This window comes from Arachis hypogaea, chromosome 15 (genome assembly GCF_003086295.3).
Source record: "Arachis hypogaea cultivar Tifrunner chromosome 15, arahy.Tifrunner.gnm2.J5K5, whole genome shotgun sequence".
Classification (NCBI taxonomy): Eukaryota; Viridiplantae; Streptophyta; class Magnoliopsida; order Fabales; family Fabaceae; genus Arachis; species Arachis hypogaea.
Window position 1 is genome coordinate 22,080,737 of NC_092050.1, and position 17,982 is coordinate 22,098,718.

Sequence of the window (17,982 nt, forward strand, 5' to 3'; positions counted from 1 at the left end):
TGAGATTCGTGCAAATACTCAATGTGATCCTCAAGATTTCGATTTCCCCGTTGTAGTCCTCCAGATAGAGTTCCGAGTACTCAAAGTGGTCCCTGGGCATATTTCTGGTGATGAGTCATCACCGGAGCGCTGACGTGGCGACGTTTGCCACGCTGGAGGGTTCCAACGACTAGCTGAGCTGGCTAATTTCCAATTTGTACCCACGTTGGTCCCTCCCATTAATTTAACCCTAAATCCCAATTTTTCATAAAATTTATGTCTTCTTCTTGTTCATCGCTCTCTTCATCGCATGCTCCAGCTTCTTGCCGATATCATAGTTTTGCAAGCTATCAATAATCCCAAAATATAGAACAACATCGTTAGTCTCTCCATTGTGATAAGGGGTCAAATGGCTGATTCCGACGGTTGTGTATTGATCGAAATCACTCCACCGGACCATGCACTTTGCTCTTGTAGGCATATTGGCACCCAACCTAATCAATGGTTTCCTGAAACAAGTGAAACAAAAATTAATACATCAAGTTGCAGGGTGAAAATTCTACAAAAGCAGAAAGAACATACATGAAGAGGTACTATAGAAATAATTTTCAAGAGACAATCACCATTGATACAGGAAATTATTGCCAAGCTAAAGGTAAAATAATAATAACTCTTTAAGTTCTTTCCAAGAAAATCAGGACCACAACCTGCCACACTATCCCATCCACTTGCCGAAGATAATTCAAGCTACTTTCAATTATTACCATGGAAATTATCAATTCAACAATACCATAGAAAATACTAAGCTTCTATAATGCCATTAAAAAGTCACGGCTCAAACATAGCATGCATAATTGCATATACAAGCCTATACAACATGTTAGGCTTTTTAAGAGATAGCAACAAGAGATAACATCCTTCTCAGCCATCCTATTGAAAATGAGCTTTGCATCTTTCACACTACCACACTTGCAATACATATCTAACAATGCATTGTTAAGGATAAGATCTTGATCATACTTTAGCACATGGACATGTGCCTTCATCCTTAACTCCAACAATGACAAACTAGTACACGCTCTCAGAACACTTGTGAGAGTCAGTTGTGTGGCCAGAAAGCCAGCTCTCCTCATCCTCTTGTAAAGGTTCAAGGCCTCATCCCCATTGCTGTGTTGAGCGAAAGCAGCGATGATGGAGCTCCAAACAACAGGGTCTCCAGTCAACATTTCATGAAAAACAGTCTCAGCTTCAAACAGCTCTTCCAGTTTTGAGTAAACATCAATAAGGACACTCCTTACAAAGTCATCAGACTCCAACCCCACCTTCAGTATGAAAGAATGAAGCTGTTTGAGATCAGAGAGCCTCTCACAAGACCTCAAAACAGAAGAAAAAGTGAACATGTTAGGCATGACACTTTCTCTAAGCATACCAATCAAGAGTCTCACAGCCGTATCATTCAGCTTAGCCTGAGAATAAGCAGATATCAAAGTCATCCATGAAACAACATTTCGTTTGGGCATTTCGTCGAACAACTTGTGTGCCTCTTCCAAGAGGTGGAATTTGACGTACATATTGAGTAGTGTGTTGACCAAGGTCTCTGGAAGGTACCATTTGAGAAATACCAGCACAAGTGGACCAAGGAACTGCAAAACCACAAGGCACAAGTAGTGATTATACACAAGTAGTGATGTAGGTGGAGGAGGGCATCGGGAGGTCGGGAGCAGGGCCTTTGGGGGCGCTAGGGCGGCGAATGGCAGCATAAAGGTCGTTGGAGGTGGAGGGTTGGACATCGGGATGGATGTAGGTTTGGAGAGCGTAGAGGAAGAGAATTGGGAGCCTGAAGAATGCGATGAAGAACGCGAGGAAGAGGGAGAGCGAAGCGTGCAAGAGTGGAGCTTTGTATAATAACACCAACTGCGAGGGACCAATATGGGTATAAATTGAAAATGAGCCAGCTCAACTCCAGCCTGGCAAAACGACGCCACATCAGCATTCCGGTGATGACTCATCACCAGAAATATGCCCAGGGACCACTTTGAGTACTCGGAGCTCTATCTGGAGGACTACAATAGGAAAATCGGAATCTTGAGGATTACATTGAGTATTTGCGCGAATCTCAGAGACTACTATGGGTATTTACTCGTAAACGAGATGACAATGCGCATATCTCGTTTAGACTGTAAACGAGATATGGACCGCACCTTGCAAGATCGGGATACTCACAGACAGATTGGACTGAATCAAGGGCAATATGACTCTGCAGATGAGACTGCTATCTAACTGACGATGGTCTTGAAACATAGTGGGTGCCAGACAGCTGTGTGGTCCACTAAACCTCCGAACCTCCCTAATCATAACAAAAAATTTATTCTTACACAATATCTATAACCAAAATAAAATATCATACAAAACTACTCAAATTCACATTTAAACTTGAACTTACTAGTATTCAAGATTCTGACGAAGGGCCATACGAAGGCTCCATTGACACCCACTGTCGGCTTGACGGCACTGCACATGGTACTTTAATCGGTCGGACTCAATCATCCGGTACTCAGCACTCCTGCAAATATTGTAGTTCTTCACACCTTGAAGCACCGTCTCTCGGCTTCTGAACCTATGTCCGACCCGAAACTCCACACTGCCGTCTAGGTTGTAATCCACTCCACAGGTGTCAGAAATCGGGATCCTCTCATGCATGGCGTCCAAATCTAGACTGAGATAGTGACTTGGCACAGTCGATAGCGCCGGAATCATGTGAGGTGGAGGCAGCACATGGTGCGGCACAGCCCTGCAGGTGTCTCCGGCATAAGAGTGTGCATGGGTCGGATGAAACCGGGTTTGATGTGACCCAGACCCGACTCGAAATATATACCGGACCTATTTATTAGACCCGAACCCGGCCCTAGACCCGATGAAATCTATACACTTTCGGACCACGATTATACCAAGTAAAAACCGGGTGAAAACCGGGCCGTTAACATTACATTACCTTGATACCTTCTTATAAGCTAGCATGTGAAAATATCCAAATTTCCAATACTCCAACCATTATTTGACATGGTAAAATTCACTTAGAAAAATATAACAAGAACCAACTCTTCTCTAAAATTAAAGCATAACCATAATTAGTACTAATATTGTCTAATAACACCAAATATTTAAATCAATACAAATAATACAATATTATGCATTAGTCTAAAATCTTATGCATTTTAAACATAAAACATTAACTTATAGTCTTATAATAACTAATAACACAAAATATTAAGGTTTACAATACTTAAATTTCACATAAGAATAGCCATCATCCATCACTAATAACACAATATTAATTGTGTATGATGACCGGGTCTATTTTTGAGACTCTTACCCAGCCCTAGACCCGGTGAAATCACACCAAAATAGCTCCTAAATTGTTCAGGGTTGGGCCGGGTCTTCGGGCCGAGACAGGCCATGCACACCCCTACTCTAGCACAAACTCATCCTCATCGCCACCATCGGAAGACTCACTGTCTCCGCTGTTCGCCACGTAATCCTCGTCCGACTCCTCCTCACCCTCCTCTGCCTCATGCTCCGGAATCGCGACATGAATGGGCAGTGGTGCGAGAGGTCGGTCATCTTGCACATAGGTGTCCTGTGCGGAACTCCTACTACCACCGTGACCCATCTCGGCGGACAGCTCCATTACCTGTTCACACATGATCCTCCCATAAATGTCGAACATCAGTCGCACATGCTCATCCCCGTGAAGTCGGAATAGTCGAAACCAAAAGACTCCATTTCCCATGAGTGCCAGCAACCTATACGCCACCCTTCCGATTTTCCTCGCTTGTGTCCTACCAAGCTTGCTCAATATCAAACTCTTCAAATCCGACAACGTCTCCACACGTTGAGTACGAAAAAATATCGGATCCTGACACTCAAATGTCACCCGTTGTCGTCATTTCTCATATGACAATTCGGATAAAGAAACAACTATGAATGGATTGTTACTGGCCATTCAGCTTTGTTTTTTAGACAAAGAGGAGACAGAGAAAGGATATGAAATGTGTGTGAAAAATACCAAGGATTATACATCCTTTTATATATATATATATATCATTTGTAGTGTAAACGAGATGACGTTTTCACGTATCTCGTTTACACTATATCTTGTTTACACTGTAAACGAAATATAATAAGGTTATTTAAATCCGTAAATACTCGTAAAATTATTTATTTTGATAAATATTACATTTATTTTATTTAATAAAATAAAAAATCCCATATTTGATAAATCAAACTAAAAATAATTTTTAATAAATAAAAACAATTGTTAGGTAAAAATTTGTAAAATTTAAAAAAAAAACTATAATAGACATTAATATAAAGATAAATTAAAATAGTTATTAATATAAGATTATATTAAATTTTTTTATTTTAATAAATACAAACTAACTTTAAAACGTTTTTTTAAAAACTACAAATACCAACACATAATTTTTTAATTTACCAAACTAAAACCCAATTCTAACAGTGACTCTAAATTACTAAATACTAATAATTTGTAAACCGATAAAAGGGACAAACACAGCATGGCAAGAAACATCCATCTATTTTACCAGAGAAAGAATACTCTTAAGTAAACAGTGCAAATGCAAATACCTGTCAATTATAAAATACAAAGAATGAAGTGGCAGGCTGTTTTCCTACAAATAAAAAGGCTAATATGACAGGTTTAATATCAAAGCAAAAGTCTAGGGAATGACACAAGGATTCACACTTTTTGAGCAAAAAAATATATACAACTGTTCACTGCTGATGGGAACAAAGCAACGTGAAATTACAAATTTGTTAATAAGAATGTTTAATTAACTTACTAGAACTTAAATAGTTAAATGCAACATCCAATAAAATAAGTACATAGCACCACAGACTGTTTAGCGATCACATCGCATAAATCAAAAGTACTCCACACATCAGCTGCAGATAGCAACTGTTGGTTTGTGATCTGACCTCTTATTCTTAAGCTCATAAAGCTAAACCAGTGAATTGCTGGGAAGTTTCTGAGAGTAATAAGGTGTGATAGACCATTTGGGTGTTGCTACTATTATGGCATAAACAAGCTTCCTCCGTAATTGTCATCTACGGCTGCCTACAAAATTAGAGCATGACATATGAAAATATACGTTTTGATATGCACGAAACAGACTATCACTGAACTTCTATTAGATGGCCATCCATCATCTCAACACCCCGAATTTATATGCACAAGTTGCCTTGTAAACTATACCTGAAGGAATGGAAATATATCATTATATACACGGGAGAAAAATTGGGACTTCACTGCAAACCTGAAACCAAATTGTAAGTCACTGCAAATATTCTCAACAAAATAATAATCCAAAAAATATAAGGAGTAAAATGACTTTGGCTGCACAACCATTGCCTTTACATTATGCTTTTTACCAAATACTATTTTACCCACACAAATACCAAGCTGACATGGATATGATCCTGAAGATGGTTTGCACAGACAAGAAATTATATCAACAACAAACTGTACTCCTTTTTAGTCCAAAAATCAACAGAATTGATACTCATTAAATTTGTATAATGTATATGGAGAATGTGAGAAAAGGCATAAATAAATATGAAAAGATAAGAATCTTTTTCAATACAGTATTGCTACCAAATTGCAAAATTAACATACCTTTTCAGAAGCCGAAAACAAATATAAATCTCTTCAATATCTCTCTCTATCTTCACTTTGACATATTGCTTCAGTAGCTCACACATGATGTTAACAGTTTCATCGTAAATCTCTTGGGTAAGATCTAGGTGGTGAAACTCAGATAAAAATTGGGGTAAAACTGAAGATAACTGGCTATTAAACCCAGATCTATGATAGATTTCTCCAAGCTTCCTTAAGCAACTGCTGTCTTTAAACTTGTCCATCCAACTTGGAAGATTACCGGCCCAAAGACTGTCATTCAAAGCATGGTTAACTGTTCCAGGACAATTCTTTGAAGTATCAACACCTACTGAATCCTGATTGATTCTACCAGGGCAAATGGCAGGAGTAGAGCAGAAATCTTGCGCCCTGTGTGCAGGAAGATGCTCAAGAATAACAGCTTTCAAATCCTCAGGAATTTGCTGTAACACTGAAGCATCAATTTGGCTTAAAGAAGAAGGCAATAAATCATCTCTTTCAATGTTCGAATTATGAGTAACTTGGGAACAGGATCCATGTCCTGAGCCAAGTACTCTTTCATGCTGCATTGCCTGTCAATAGATCATAATATATGTAACTAAATACAATACTTCTAGAAAAATCTTAAAATACTGCAAACAAAAATAACCAAGACTAAGATTGCTTCCCTTTCTAATAACTGTAATTGGTATTTAATTGCAATAAGCCACAATATAGACTGAGACTAGTTGTAGTGTCATGCAACAAACAATATGGATTCAATTCAATCACATGTAAGTCTCACCTTTTCAAAAAGGAATTAATATGAACTGCTAAATTAATTAGCAACTGAAGAAAACAGCTAAAAACCTAATAAAATTTTCAAACTGATCATCTTGGTTCCAAAAAGCTAGAGAAAAAACCATGTGGACTAAATAGCTAACCTACAAGTTCTGTAAAATTGATATGTTAGAGCAAGTTTTATTTATTTTTTCCTTAAAAGAATCTAATACATACAAAATTAAATAGAAGTTAATTGGCTAATGAACATGTGTCAGGGAAATGAACAGGTAAACAAATCTATCGAAAAAACTTGGATCCATCAAACCAAAATAATAAGACTAATAAAAATCAATAAGCCTTGGGAACATGAAAGATGGGTAGAAGCATATGAAAGATAGGTACAAGCGAGCTTAATGAAGTAATTTTTAAAGCAAACCAGACACTCATCCTGTCTAGTATCAAACAGGTTGAAAAGAGAAAACCATACCTTATTTTCTGAAAAGATTTGATTTAGAGGAATAGGATCAGAATATGGAAGGTCCTCTTCTTTACATGTAGCTGCTAACAGAAACAATTTGAATGCATGTATGACAAGTTTAACATTTGACCAACTTTAAAAGAGAAACGCTAACAAAATACAGAAAAATTTACCGTCATCCTCCAATGAGTTTCCTAGAGAGCTAGAACTCTCACATTTGCCTTTTCCTTTAGCAATAAAATCAATTAACTTCCCTCCATAAATTTCATTTAGTTCTGAAAATACTTCAGAGGGAAGATTTCTAATAACTTCCACATCAAGCTGACATAAAGGAGGTGGTGTTGAAATCGGATCACCACTAACATGAATATTTAGTATTTTATTGTCAATTTGAAATGAAGAGCCTTGTGAATGAATGCATCCATGACTTGAAGCACAATTCGCACAATCCGAATTGTGTTTGTTATGACCTGAAGAAAGAGAAACAAACAGAAGCTGTCTTCACAAATTCCACCACTAGTAAAATTCATAATGAAAATAAGAAATAAGAAATATATTATAAGCTGAATCAATAATCATGTTCTAAAGATTAGTATGCAATAAGTTAACTCTGTTTGGCAGCAATTTCAATTACCCATATGATATTTCTGTTTTTCCACACTTGCAGATCCTGAAGTAAGCCATGATTTCAAAGTATACTTCTCTGTACCTTCATGAAATAAGTAATGTTATACAACCCAAAAAGAGGAAAACAAAAACAAAGTTCAAAGCCCAGGAAAAGGACAAAATTCCCTATGCGCGGGGAAATGGAAAAAGATGGACATGCCAAGGTTAGAGATCTCATAAAAACATGAGTTTTCATTCAGTTCAGCAACTGGCATACCCTACATCTGTGTTATATACAACCGAATCATGCATTTTTACAGCAAAGTTAAGTTACACTTCACTCAGTATAATGCAGGTACCTTGCTTAGACGTATCTGCATTTTCAAGTCTGGAAACATGCAATCCAATACCGCGAATCTCTTTAACATCTATGTGAAATCAACAAAAGAAGAAAATGAATATGTTTGGATATCTAATTAGATCTTTATTGAACAGACCCTGATCCCCTACTAAAAGTATTCATCTGACACCAATTAACGTTTTGAGGAAGATAAACCAACATAACTTAGCACGTGAAGCTCTTTAAACATAAGCAACATTATAATGCCAGCATCAGATTTGTTATTTGATGCCAGCATCTGCAAATTCAGATTACAAGTTTACAACCATTTAAAAGTAATAGCTCAAACTAAAAGATAAGAGCTTATATGAACTTAAGTGCTTGCATGCAAGCATTTAGTTTAGAATATGATAAACAATTAACAAGATGAAGGTCAGTGTCAAGGAGCTTTGAGTATAAAACCAAGACCAAGGGTTGTCATCAGCAATGCAAGTAAAACTGCATAACTTCTTGGTTAACATCCTTACTACATAGCTATATTAAGCACCACAGGTGTGCTTTAGTTCTTGACTCTCATTTACCAAAATTAAGGAGTGAAAGAATGAGTGTAAGTGAAAGAATGATTTTATATCTCTGATACAACCACTCATGCTGAAACACTTTGGACTTGAACCACGGACAAAGCAGTGATATAAATGTGACTATAAAGTTGAACTTAAATAGATTACATTATTCTGAATCTCTCCATCTCCATAAAATTTTATCCTCAATATCTATCTCCACTACCTTAACTTTCACTGCCTTCACTATTAGCCGGTTTTGACCCCTAAAAAGAATGGTGCCAATTGATCCATGTAGCTACTGAACCAAAGAGGATTGTTTTTTAAGATAAAGGAACAAGTCCCTGACTTGCTAGTTATATATTTCAAAAAATAAAATGGTGGAAAACAATGCCAACGAAAGATTAAGCAGGCCAGAGTCCTTACCTATGTAAAAGCATCCAAGAAGTTGCTTTACTATTCGTTGAAGTATTTCCACATTTTCAGTTGCAAGAGGAATCTATCATGAGAAAATCACACAAAATCAGATATTAGAATAACTGAAAACCCTTAAAGAAAACAATAATATGGAGTATAGACATAAAACATGATTCAAGATTTACCGTTACAGAGTGACTCAAGTTTTCACAGTCCCCACAGCCCATAAACTTTGCAGGTTCATCAGCATCTTTTCTTCTCTTTTTTATCTAAATCATAGATCCAAAAATATTTATAAAGTTCAATTAGAATACAAGAAGGTATAAATAAATATCATGCATGATAGTTTAAGAAATTAACCTGGACATTCAAAGCAGTTTACCAGTTGAAACAGATGATAACAGAATAATCCAAAAATTAAATCTCACAAGCTAATTGTATAGTACCTTTAGAGTGAAAGTGCGCCCCTGTACTCCACAACATTGCAAACGCAACGAAACTTCCTTGCATAGGTTTATTAGGAAGTGTTCACACTGGAATATATTTTACGTTAATGTTGGGACAGATTCAGTTTTCCAAGGTTGTAAGATAAAAAGAAACTTAAGACTACAATACACGGTATAAGAGTACTAACATCTTTCATATCTCTGAACCTCACACCCCAATTAACATCCGCACCGATAGACTTACATTCCTACAGAATGGCAGATGATATCATTAAGAACCTTTAAACTGATATTAGACATCAGCTTATTAGAAAGACAGATAAACTTCCATAGGATAAAATGAGTAAGATGCCAAACATGAGTTGCTAAGTTAAAAGTGCTGCAGGCCCCTGATAAATCCATAATTTATGATGATTTTTTTGCATTGAAAGGAGTGGAATTTATCAACTTAACCTACACTTGTTCTTTAAAAATGCATACTTTTTGTGAGTTTTCTCCTAATTGTGCTTAATCGATTGAAACATGTTTTTTAGGCCTTTAAAATTATTAAATTAATTTCACTTTTATGCCATTCGATACCTTGATATGTTTGTTAAGTTGTTTAAGGGTTTAGGAGGCAATGATGGCTTAGAAAGATGGAAGAAAAGCATGCAAAAGTGGAGATTTTGTGAAAAAATGGAGGTTTGGAAAAGCTGCAGTGGTGCGTACACACCAAACCCATCTCGTGCCTCATTAATAAAGGCACTGTGACTCGCGATTTCAAGCCCATTTTTGGCCCAAATCAGTCCATTTCTGATGGCTTTTGAGGGGAGAATGAAGGGGGATACACACAACAACATACACTCTTCAATTTTTCCTTTATTTTTTTAGGTTTTTAGACCTTGAATTCTAGAGACAAAAGCTCCAACTTCTCTCTAGAATTTAAAAGGGTTTCTTATGAATTTTCTTTCTATTTTTAGGTTTTAGTTTTGTTAATTGTAGTTTTTAGTTTACAGTTTCTTGTTTTGCTACTCTACTTTGCTTAGAATCTTTTGTTTGTTTTTTTAGATTGCTATTTTAGTTTATAAATCTTTGTTGAATTCTCATTTTCCTTTAATACAATTTTATGTTTTTATGTTTAATTCATGCTTAATTGAGTTGTTATTATTGCTTTCTTGAATTGGATAGTTGTAGATTTTACTAATTCTTGCAATTTTTGAAGTTCTATGTTTATGCACTCTAGGTGTTTGATAAAATGCTTAAACTAGTTATAGAGTAGATTTTTATATTCTTGGCTTGGGATTGAGAAATTGGGTGACCTTGACTCACTAATATCCAAGTTGATTGATAATTTAAAGATATTAATTAATCTTGTTTCCACTAATGCTAGTCTTTTACTAATTCAATTAGTAAGTTGGTTAGTTCTTAAGGATTAGGATTAATTAAGCCTAATTGACTTTCCTCAATTTGTAGATGTTTACGAATTGGGTTTGCTTTTTATAATTATCATGTTGTATTTAGTGACAAGAATAGTGATCCTTAACCCTCAACCCTTGCCAAACCCTTTATAGCATTTGATATTCGCTTTCCTATTCTTAGTTAATTTCCTTAATTGCTCCTAATTTAATTCATTTTGATATTTACATATTGCTTGCTCTTTTAATTTCTTTCTATTTAAATTTCCGTTAATTGTGATCCAAACCCCAAGTTCCCCTATAGCCAATTATATGAACTCGATTGTGATTCATAGGGAGAACGACCCGGGATTAAACTCCCGGTTATTGATTTGAATTTGTGACATTTTTAGTAAACTTTGAAGAGTGATAAATTCCGGTTTAGAGCTACGATGAATCTTGAGCTTTAAATTTGAGAATTTTCTAAACCGGTGTTTAGTGCTCGTCAACCCCAGACGAGGGCCAGAAGTGAATCAAGCCTATTCCTGAGCTGCTTTGCATTCAACTTGTTAACAACTTGATAAGGTAAGTTCATGAGCTTGTGAGCCGAATTTGAGCCTAAGATTCGAGCTCATATATTAAATTTGTGTGTGTGTGTGGGAATATGAAACAGGTTAGTGCACAACTTTCTTTTTTAAAATAAGTGCACAACTTACTTTTTTAAAAATACTCTGATATATAATTCGTAAAAATAAAAAAATTTAAAACAAAAACATTTTTTGCTGTTTCCAAGACAACCAAGGCCTTTTAGTTAAGTTATAAGTCCTTCGTCATCTTAACTAATTCCAATTTTATTATTTTTACACACATTTAATAAATAAATGAGTGAATCATATCGATACACTAGTATATATAATATTCATGCTACCTGGTATGTGATGTTATTATATAAACTATACTTCAAATAAATTGTATTCTTATATAAAAGAAACTCAATCTACAGCTTCAACTAGCTTGTTAGTCTTTGGCGAGCAGCTTCAAGTTTAAAATTAGGTTCGATTGTCAATTAATCAAGCTCAATTTTCGTGCGTCGAGCTTAAATTTGGGCAAACTCAACTTAGCTCTCCCCGCTTCCACTTCTACCCCCCCCCCCTAAAAAATAATAATAATAATAATAATAGAACCGTGATTTCACGCCATATGTGCATATCACATCTTGTTAACCAGACAGTTATATCCTTTTAGTCATAGTCCAAGACCATTCTTACAGTTGTTAATCAAACCTAGACTACCATTAAAGAAAAGTTTGCACAGTAGGTCCTAAAATGAAAGAAAATAAAAGTTTATGACTTATAACACTTTGATCATAACTCGTGAACCATCTATCCCAGAAACTTAAACTTTTAGCTAAAGCATAGGAATGATTTTATATCCAATACGTCAAGCCTCTTTTGGGCTTGAAGTATGAACAAGGCACATGCTTATCATCCTTGTACTAAAATTCAATTTTTATTTAGAAGAGAGAGGCAAACAAGGATCGATTCTAAGGCTTTGAAACCATGTTTACCATCTACCCCAAAAGCTTAAGCTTTTATGTTTAGGCACAAATGGTTTAATGTCTAATAAGAAGTTAAGGAGATCTAACCTACCTCAAATCTGATGACAAATCAAGTTTGGATTTTAAAGCAAAGTATTAAGGACAAATGATAGGCTTTTCACTACCTGAATGATCCCTACTGATCGATAATCAATTCCTCTGCTATAATTCCACAGCATTTCCCCTGTTTTCATTCCATATTCCTTCTGCAGTGAGTTCTGTAAAAAAAAGAAAGCAGGGATACAATCTTGAATTTACAGATGTCAATGTCTTTAAATTATATAAACCAAAAGGAATGTTGAACATAGCTATGGAGTATAGAGGTACATGAACTAAGCTGCAAGAATACACACAAGTTTGTGCAATGACTATATTCTTGAATAAAGAAGGGCTGCAACTTCTTTTTTTTATTTTCTTTGCTCGAAAGAACTAATCGTATCATATTATTATTGTCTTCAATATAATTTCCAAAGTTTCTGACGAAATTAGTTATTTCAACAGAGCATATATATTCACTTATGATAAGCCTTATAAATCCATGTGCCTTCCTAAACTCGAGGAATGAGAAAAATAGCTAAGACCACGGGGAATTGATTGATGACAGACAGAAAGCACTACAAATTGACGTTATTAAGGAAGAATCAATAGAAATCTGTAGAACCTTGGAAATCATTCGCAACTGTCCACAAGTATTAACACTCTGCTTCTTTAATTTCTCTTGTAAAACATACCCTATACCAGGAAGAGCATCAACTGGAAGTTGATTTAAATGATCATCAACCTGAAAATGTAAAACTAAATAAGAGATAAGGTAATATTGATAATTTGATATATACCACACCTCAACTATAATATCAAAATACTTAAGCTGAATGTAAGAAGTAGATTCTCTTGTTCAAAGTGAACTACAACAGCTAGAAATCACAAATGATAATATGACGTTAGTTAATGTCACAAATAAAGAGTATAGAAGGGATGTAGCCTGTTATATTCTGTTATAGGAGATGATAACTGCCTAGTTGCTACTTGTTAGTGACAACTATAACTGCTTTAGTGATCAATAGGACTAATCTACCCCTATGCAACCCACTATATATTCTGTTGTATCAATGATTCTCACACAGAATGATAATATCACAGATTAACACATATTCTCTAATTCTCCAGATTCTCTCCTCCCTTTAAAAAATGCACAACATCAGCAGTATATAGAGAAACAAGGGAATAAGTTGATCTTTAAAATGTTCTGAAAGCCAGATAAGATATATCGAAAACATTGAACATAAACTATCATAAGCTCTTCCTGGAGAACCATAAAGAGTCACTTCCAATAATACACAATATAAGTGAAACTTAGAATTATCACTTTTGAGCAAAATCTAAATACGCAATGGAACTTAATAGGAAGATAATCTCTACAACTACCAATTGCCATCAAGAACAAAAGAGCTATTTATCATTTAAATGTTATGAATAAAGAATAATAGACAACAATAAAAAAAGAGAATAACAAGAGCACCAAGTACATCGATACTATGATCTGCAAATATACAAGGATACAAGATTCAGCATAAAATTCATGGCACAAACACTATTATGGCTAAATGAGATAAGTAAAATTTGCTTGCGAACAAGAAAGAAAGATATAAGGTTGTGAATCACATAATACTCCAAAACATACTCTCTCTGGAGTTATGTAACATTGACCATTTGGTTTTGCGGTCCTAGTAGCAATACGAGCCATAAGCATATTCCCCCCTATACCAGCACTTGCTGTACACCTAGTGGTTTCATAGATCTCTTTTCTAATTGATGAAGCCAAAAGTTCAGGATCTTCAACCATAGCATCTGTGAAGTCCAAAAATGCTTCATCACAGCTTACAGCCTACATCAAGTAGCAGTTAAAGGACTAAAGAGATATCAACTAACTACTTTATGCTATGCACTTTGAGAACACCCAACAAGACCTGCACTTTGTTGCAATGCCGATGCAATATACTATAAAATTGATCAGCTACCTGCAAGTTATCCAAATAAGAGAGATGGTGGTAAAAATCAACTGTAAAGGGGGAAAGGGAGCACAGAATGATACGCCATAAAGCATAATATTCTGCTCTGTAAGTTATTCAACTATGCATCCTGCAACTGCTTACTTCCTCATAAGCTTCAAAGTTGTATGGAAAGGTAACAAGATGGGGACAAAGAGCCTTGGCATCTCGAACAAACATACCAGCTCTGATACCTAGCAGCAACATAGAGCATAGTTTGATACCAAAAAACTGAGCAAACAATATGGCTGATTGAGTTATATATAAATTGGTATATATCCAACCATAACTACGAGCTGGGTAATTTGCAGAGGAAATCTCAGATGTTCCCTTCGAATTATTTGAGTGACATACAGCTACAGGCTTGTCAAACAACGCAGGTTTGTTTCTGATAACCACAGAAACGAAAAAGCAGTCCTGGGGCAGCACACACAGTATTCAAACACAACATTATTCTTAAAGTTTAAGCCCATAATGCAGGTATTAGTAAAAAAAAAGGCAAAAAAATAAAACTGGGATGGGAGTGCTAATTTTTAAAAGTCAAACTTACATATCTTCGTATGATACAGTTGACATATTTATTCAAAATCCAAATCAAAAGTAAAATGACAACAATAATTTATATTCAACAACCTCAAATGTAAAGCTTACCATGTCAACATGAAGAATAACCGACTTAATATCGGATTTATTACTGTTAGAAATTCCATTATTCAGACCAGTAGACAACGTTGGGAACCGTTTTCGATACCGTTGTCTCCAGGTTCCTATAAAGTGAAGTCGTGAATTCTACATATACCAAACTTGAATCAGGATGTTACAACATAAAATCACCAATAATAATAATAATAATAATAATAATAATAATAATAATAATAATAATAATGGCAACGGCAAGATTATGACGATGTAAGACAAGAAAATCAAGGAAATAAAGTGAGAAGCAAGTCAATATCATATCAGTACATCACATGTGCATCCTTCCTTTATATATGAGAGAAAGGGGCCATTGATTCATTGTCCACCCTCAACCCAAACCGAAAAACAAAAATCAGCTTTTCATTCACCTTATCTATTGAAGTTGAAGACATTATATTTTGATGTAATAAACAACTTTATCATTGGAGCTTATGTTCGTTTCCTGATAAATTTTTCATAATATTATATATCCAAATGGTTAACACATGGTATATCGAGCATATAAGATAACAAATGAATGGGCCCGGAAAATTTGCCAACAAAGTCATCATTTTTCCAAGCAATATACAAAGATCCAAACTTCTTCCAAAATCAATACCTTGAAATAATTTTCTACAAAATTGGGGTCTGTAAGAGTTGAATGACATTGTTTAGAGGATCCAGTGGCTTCAGAACTTGGAAATTGATGTACATTCTGGTTATCTGAGCAGGGAATACTAAATGATGTAGAAGGTTCTTGATAAGTAGGATCAAGCTCCCCTTCAGTGTTTCTTTCATTATTAGTTTCTGAACTGTTTGCTTCTGCAAGCTTTTCTTCATCACATATAACTCTTTCACCAATAGGCTCTTCCATCATAAATACATCAGTTTTCTTGGAGGAAATATCATTCGATTCATTACTGATTTGCCTGCAAACTTCAACCATCTCCCCAACTTCAGATGGGTGTCTCTCCTTCAGTTGGCCAACCCTTGGGAATGAATCTTGAACGTCTGGTTCCACTTGACAAAGGGCATTTGTAAAAGTGTCCTCTGACATCTTGCTACTTTTCAATGTGAAGAATGCTGACAGTTTTGGTTGGTTACTAGCAACCTGCTCAAGTTGATAAGGCACCCCTGGAAAAGCAAAATGAAGGTTTAGTCACTCTCAGCCCATTTTCGCTCCCTTAAAAATATATGGCAGAATTTATTTGCTGATGAAGATGAAATCAATATAGGTGCATGAAAAATGCAAGAACATACAGCTTAAGAGTCTGTTAGCAGCAATTGAATCTAAAATCCAAGTGGGTTTTACTACTGGTAGTCCTGCACTGAAGGCTCTGCATTGGACCAGCCAATAATTAAAATCATGGATAAGAAAGAGCAGGATTAAACCTCAAAATTGAAATGACTTTATCAAACCTGATGTTCTTAACTTTACTATCAGGAAGATTGCTGCAGATAATATGTGTGACACAATGTCTTGAGAAATAATTCTCGAACCTTCCATCATACTTTAACATGTAGCCCCGCAGCTCCTATAACATGTTGGTTATTAACGTCAAGTCATCCCTTTGTTTTACCGAACCAAAACAAACTACAACTGATTCAAACTTAGAATTTCATTCTGCACTAAGCCCAAAACAAGGAAAGCTAACTCAACCATATTGTTGTTTGATATTTAAATTTAACAGAGACCCCCACCCCCCCCCCCGGCGGGTCTCTCTCTCTGTCTCCCCCAAATTGAAATTTCAAGAATCAGGTACATGGATAAACAGAATAAAAAACAGAAAAGGAAAAAAAAAAGGCACTAACCTGGCTGGAAGGGACCGTGAAACCATCAACAAATATAGAAACTCCACTGAAAATTGGTTTCCGAGCAGCAGATGCGGAAGCTTCGGAGTCGAACTGGTTCTGAAGTTTGCAATTCTTGTGTGCCATGTAACTGCATATATATATAGCGGGAGATAGCAAAAGGCCGAAGAGCATGGAAGGATGTTGGGAATGATAAATGAATGAGTCCGGAAATACCTGCTGAAATCAGAGAACGGGGATTTTCGAGAGGAGCAAGAGGAGGCAGAGAGGGACTTTGAGCCCCAAGCGACGCCTAGGGTTTTCTGGTTGGTGTTGTTGGCGGTGGCATTCTTCTTCCTTTTCTTAGAATTAGAGTGATGAGTGGAAGACGAGGAATTGGAGAGACGCGAGTCCATACTCACTGTGGTCTGCAATGGGAAATGAGCTGCGGAAGGAAGAGCGCTTCGTTTGCTTCTTCTACAAACCAACAACAACAACGCCGCCTCCTTTTCAAATCAAACTTAGCGCCAGGCAGCGCGACAACCACTTTACCATTGTTTAGTGATGCTAAGGGGCTAAGTTATCTTAAAAAATATTGTTAAAATTGAAATAATATTTGTTATTATTATTTAATAGTATTTTTTTAATTTAAAAAAAGTTTTATTAAAATACAAAAAATATATTTTTAATCTTAATAACAATTATATAGCTATTATAATTGTGAATACTATAAATTTTACTATAGATATTACTTATCTTATTATTTATTTTCTTATAAGCAATAACAAGATACTTATACATATATCCCATATTTAAATGAGATACTTAATTTGGATATTATAAACAATATTTTAATAGTCAAAATTTAAAATTTATATTAGTAATTTCATACATTATTTAAGTGTTTGTCAAATTATCTACTTTTATTCCATATATCTTTGTGAGTGTATATTCAAATATCGACTTAAAAAATAGTGAGGATGTAATGTCTTTTGAGTTAGACAGAATATTTAGTTATGTTAAAGAGTTTTATTTTGACAAATATAAAATGTTAAATATAAGTTTTTTGGATTAAAATCTTTTAAAATAAAAAAATTGATAAAATAAAAAGTTGATTATTTTTAAATTAAAATAGTAAAACACACATTTCATAAAAAATTATAAAATTAATGATAATTAATCCTTCACTTTACCACTTTATCAGCGTCCTCA

At 35.2% G+C, this 17,982-nt stretch overlaps 2 protein-coding genes across 17 annotated transcripts; both read right to left on the reverse strand.

The window, feature by feature from the left end:
• Positions 1-253: 253 nt before the first annotated feature.
• Positions 254-1,988, reverse strand: LOC140179154 (putative pentatricopeptide repeat-containing protein At3g13770, mitochondrial). The gene is made up of 2 exons (XM_072217807.1): positions 844-1,988; positions 254-488 (listed from the first exon to the last, which is right to left on the reverse strand). Exons 1-2 carry the CDS (start codon positions 1,986-1,988, stop codon positions 254-256), a joined length of 1,380 nt encoding a protein of 459 aa, XP_072073908.1.
• A 2,756-nt stretch (positions 1,989-4,744) lies between these two features.
• Positions 4,745-17,346, reverse strand: LOC112749949 (DNA repair protein REV1). 16 transcript variants are annotated; one of them, XM_072218848.1, is made up of 23 exons: positions 17,008-17,346; positions 16,792-16,921; positions 16,399-16,514; positions 16,240-16,316; positions 15,599-16,113; positions 14,953-15,090; positions 14,586-14,718; positions 14,407-14,495; positions 14,221-14,271; positions 13,935-14,138; positions 12,915-13,034; positions 12,379-12,471; positions 9,472-9,531; positions 9,284-9,370; positions 9,023-9,106; positions 8,847-8,919; positions 7,880-7,948; positions 7,549-7,617; positions 7,088-7,384; positions 6,924-6,994; positions 5,675-6,246; positions 5,255-5,315; positions 4,745-5,116 (listed from the first exon to the last, which is right to left on the reverse strand). In XM_072218848.1, the coding sequence occupies exons 1-23, from the start codon at positions 17,184-17,186 to the stop codon at positions 5,072-5,074; spliced, it is 3,333 nt and encodes a 1,110-aa protein (XP_072074949.1). In that variant the 5' UTR covers positions 17,187-17,346; the 3' UTR covers positions 4,745-5,071. The 16 variants fall into 16 exon arrangements, with proteins under 16 accessions (XP_072074949.1, XP_025654180.1, XP_025654178.1 ...); XM_025798395.2 differs by having other exon boundaries at positions 6,924-6,997; XM_025798393.2 differs by having other exon boundaries at positions 7,549-7,623.
• Between the last annotated feature and the right edge of the window lie 636 nt (positions 17,347-17,982).

What these genes read in the sequence shown, in the direction of transcription:
- LOC140179154 (XM_072217807.1), bottom strand. Translation starts at nt 1,988, where the DNA reads ATGAGTCATCACCGGAATGCTGATGTGGCGTCGTTTTGCCAGGCTGGA. An exon ending in CTAACATGTTGTATAGGCTT is followed by an intron (nt 489 to 843) that starts GTATATGCAATT and finishes CACTTGTTTCAG; the next exon opens with GAAACCATTGATTAGGTTGG.
- LOC112749949 (XM_025798392.2), bottom strand. Translation starts at nt 17,186, where the DNA reads ATGGACTCGCGTCTCTCCAATTCCTCGTCTTCCACTCATCACTCTAAT. An exon ending in AGTAAAGTTAAGAACATCAG is followed by an intron (nt 16,317 to 16,398) that starts GTTTGATAAAGT and finishes GGTCCAATGCAG; the next exon opens with AGCCTTCAGTGCAGGACTAC. An exon ending in AGTTGCGAATGATTTCCAAG is followed by an intron (nt 12,472 to 12,914) that starts GTTCTACAGATT and finishes TTTTTTTTACAG; the next exon opens with AACTCACTGCAGAAGGAATA.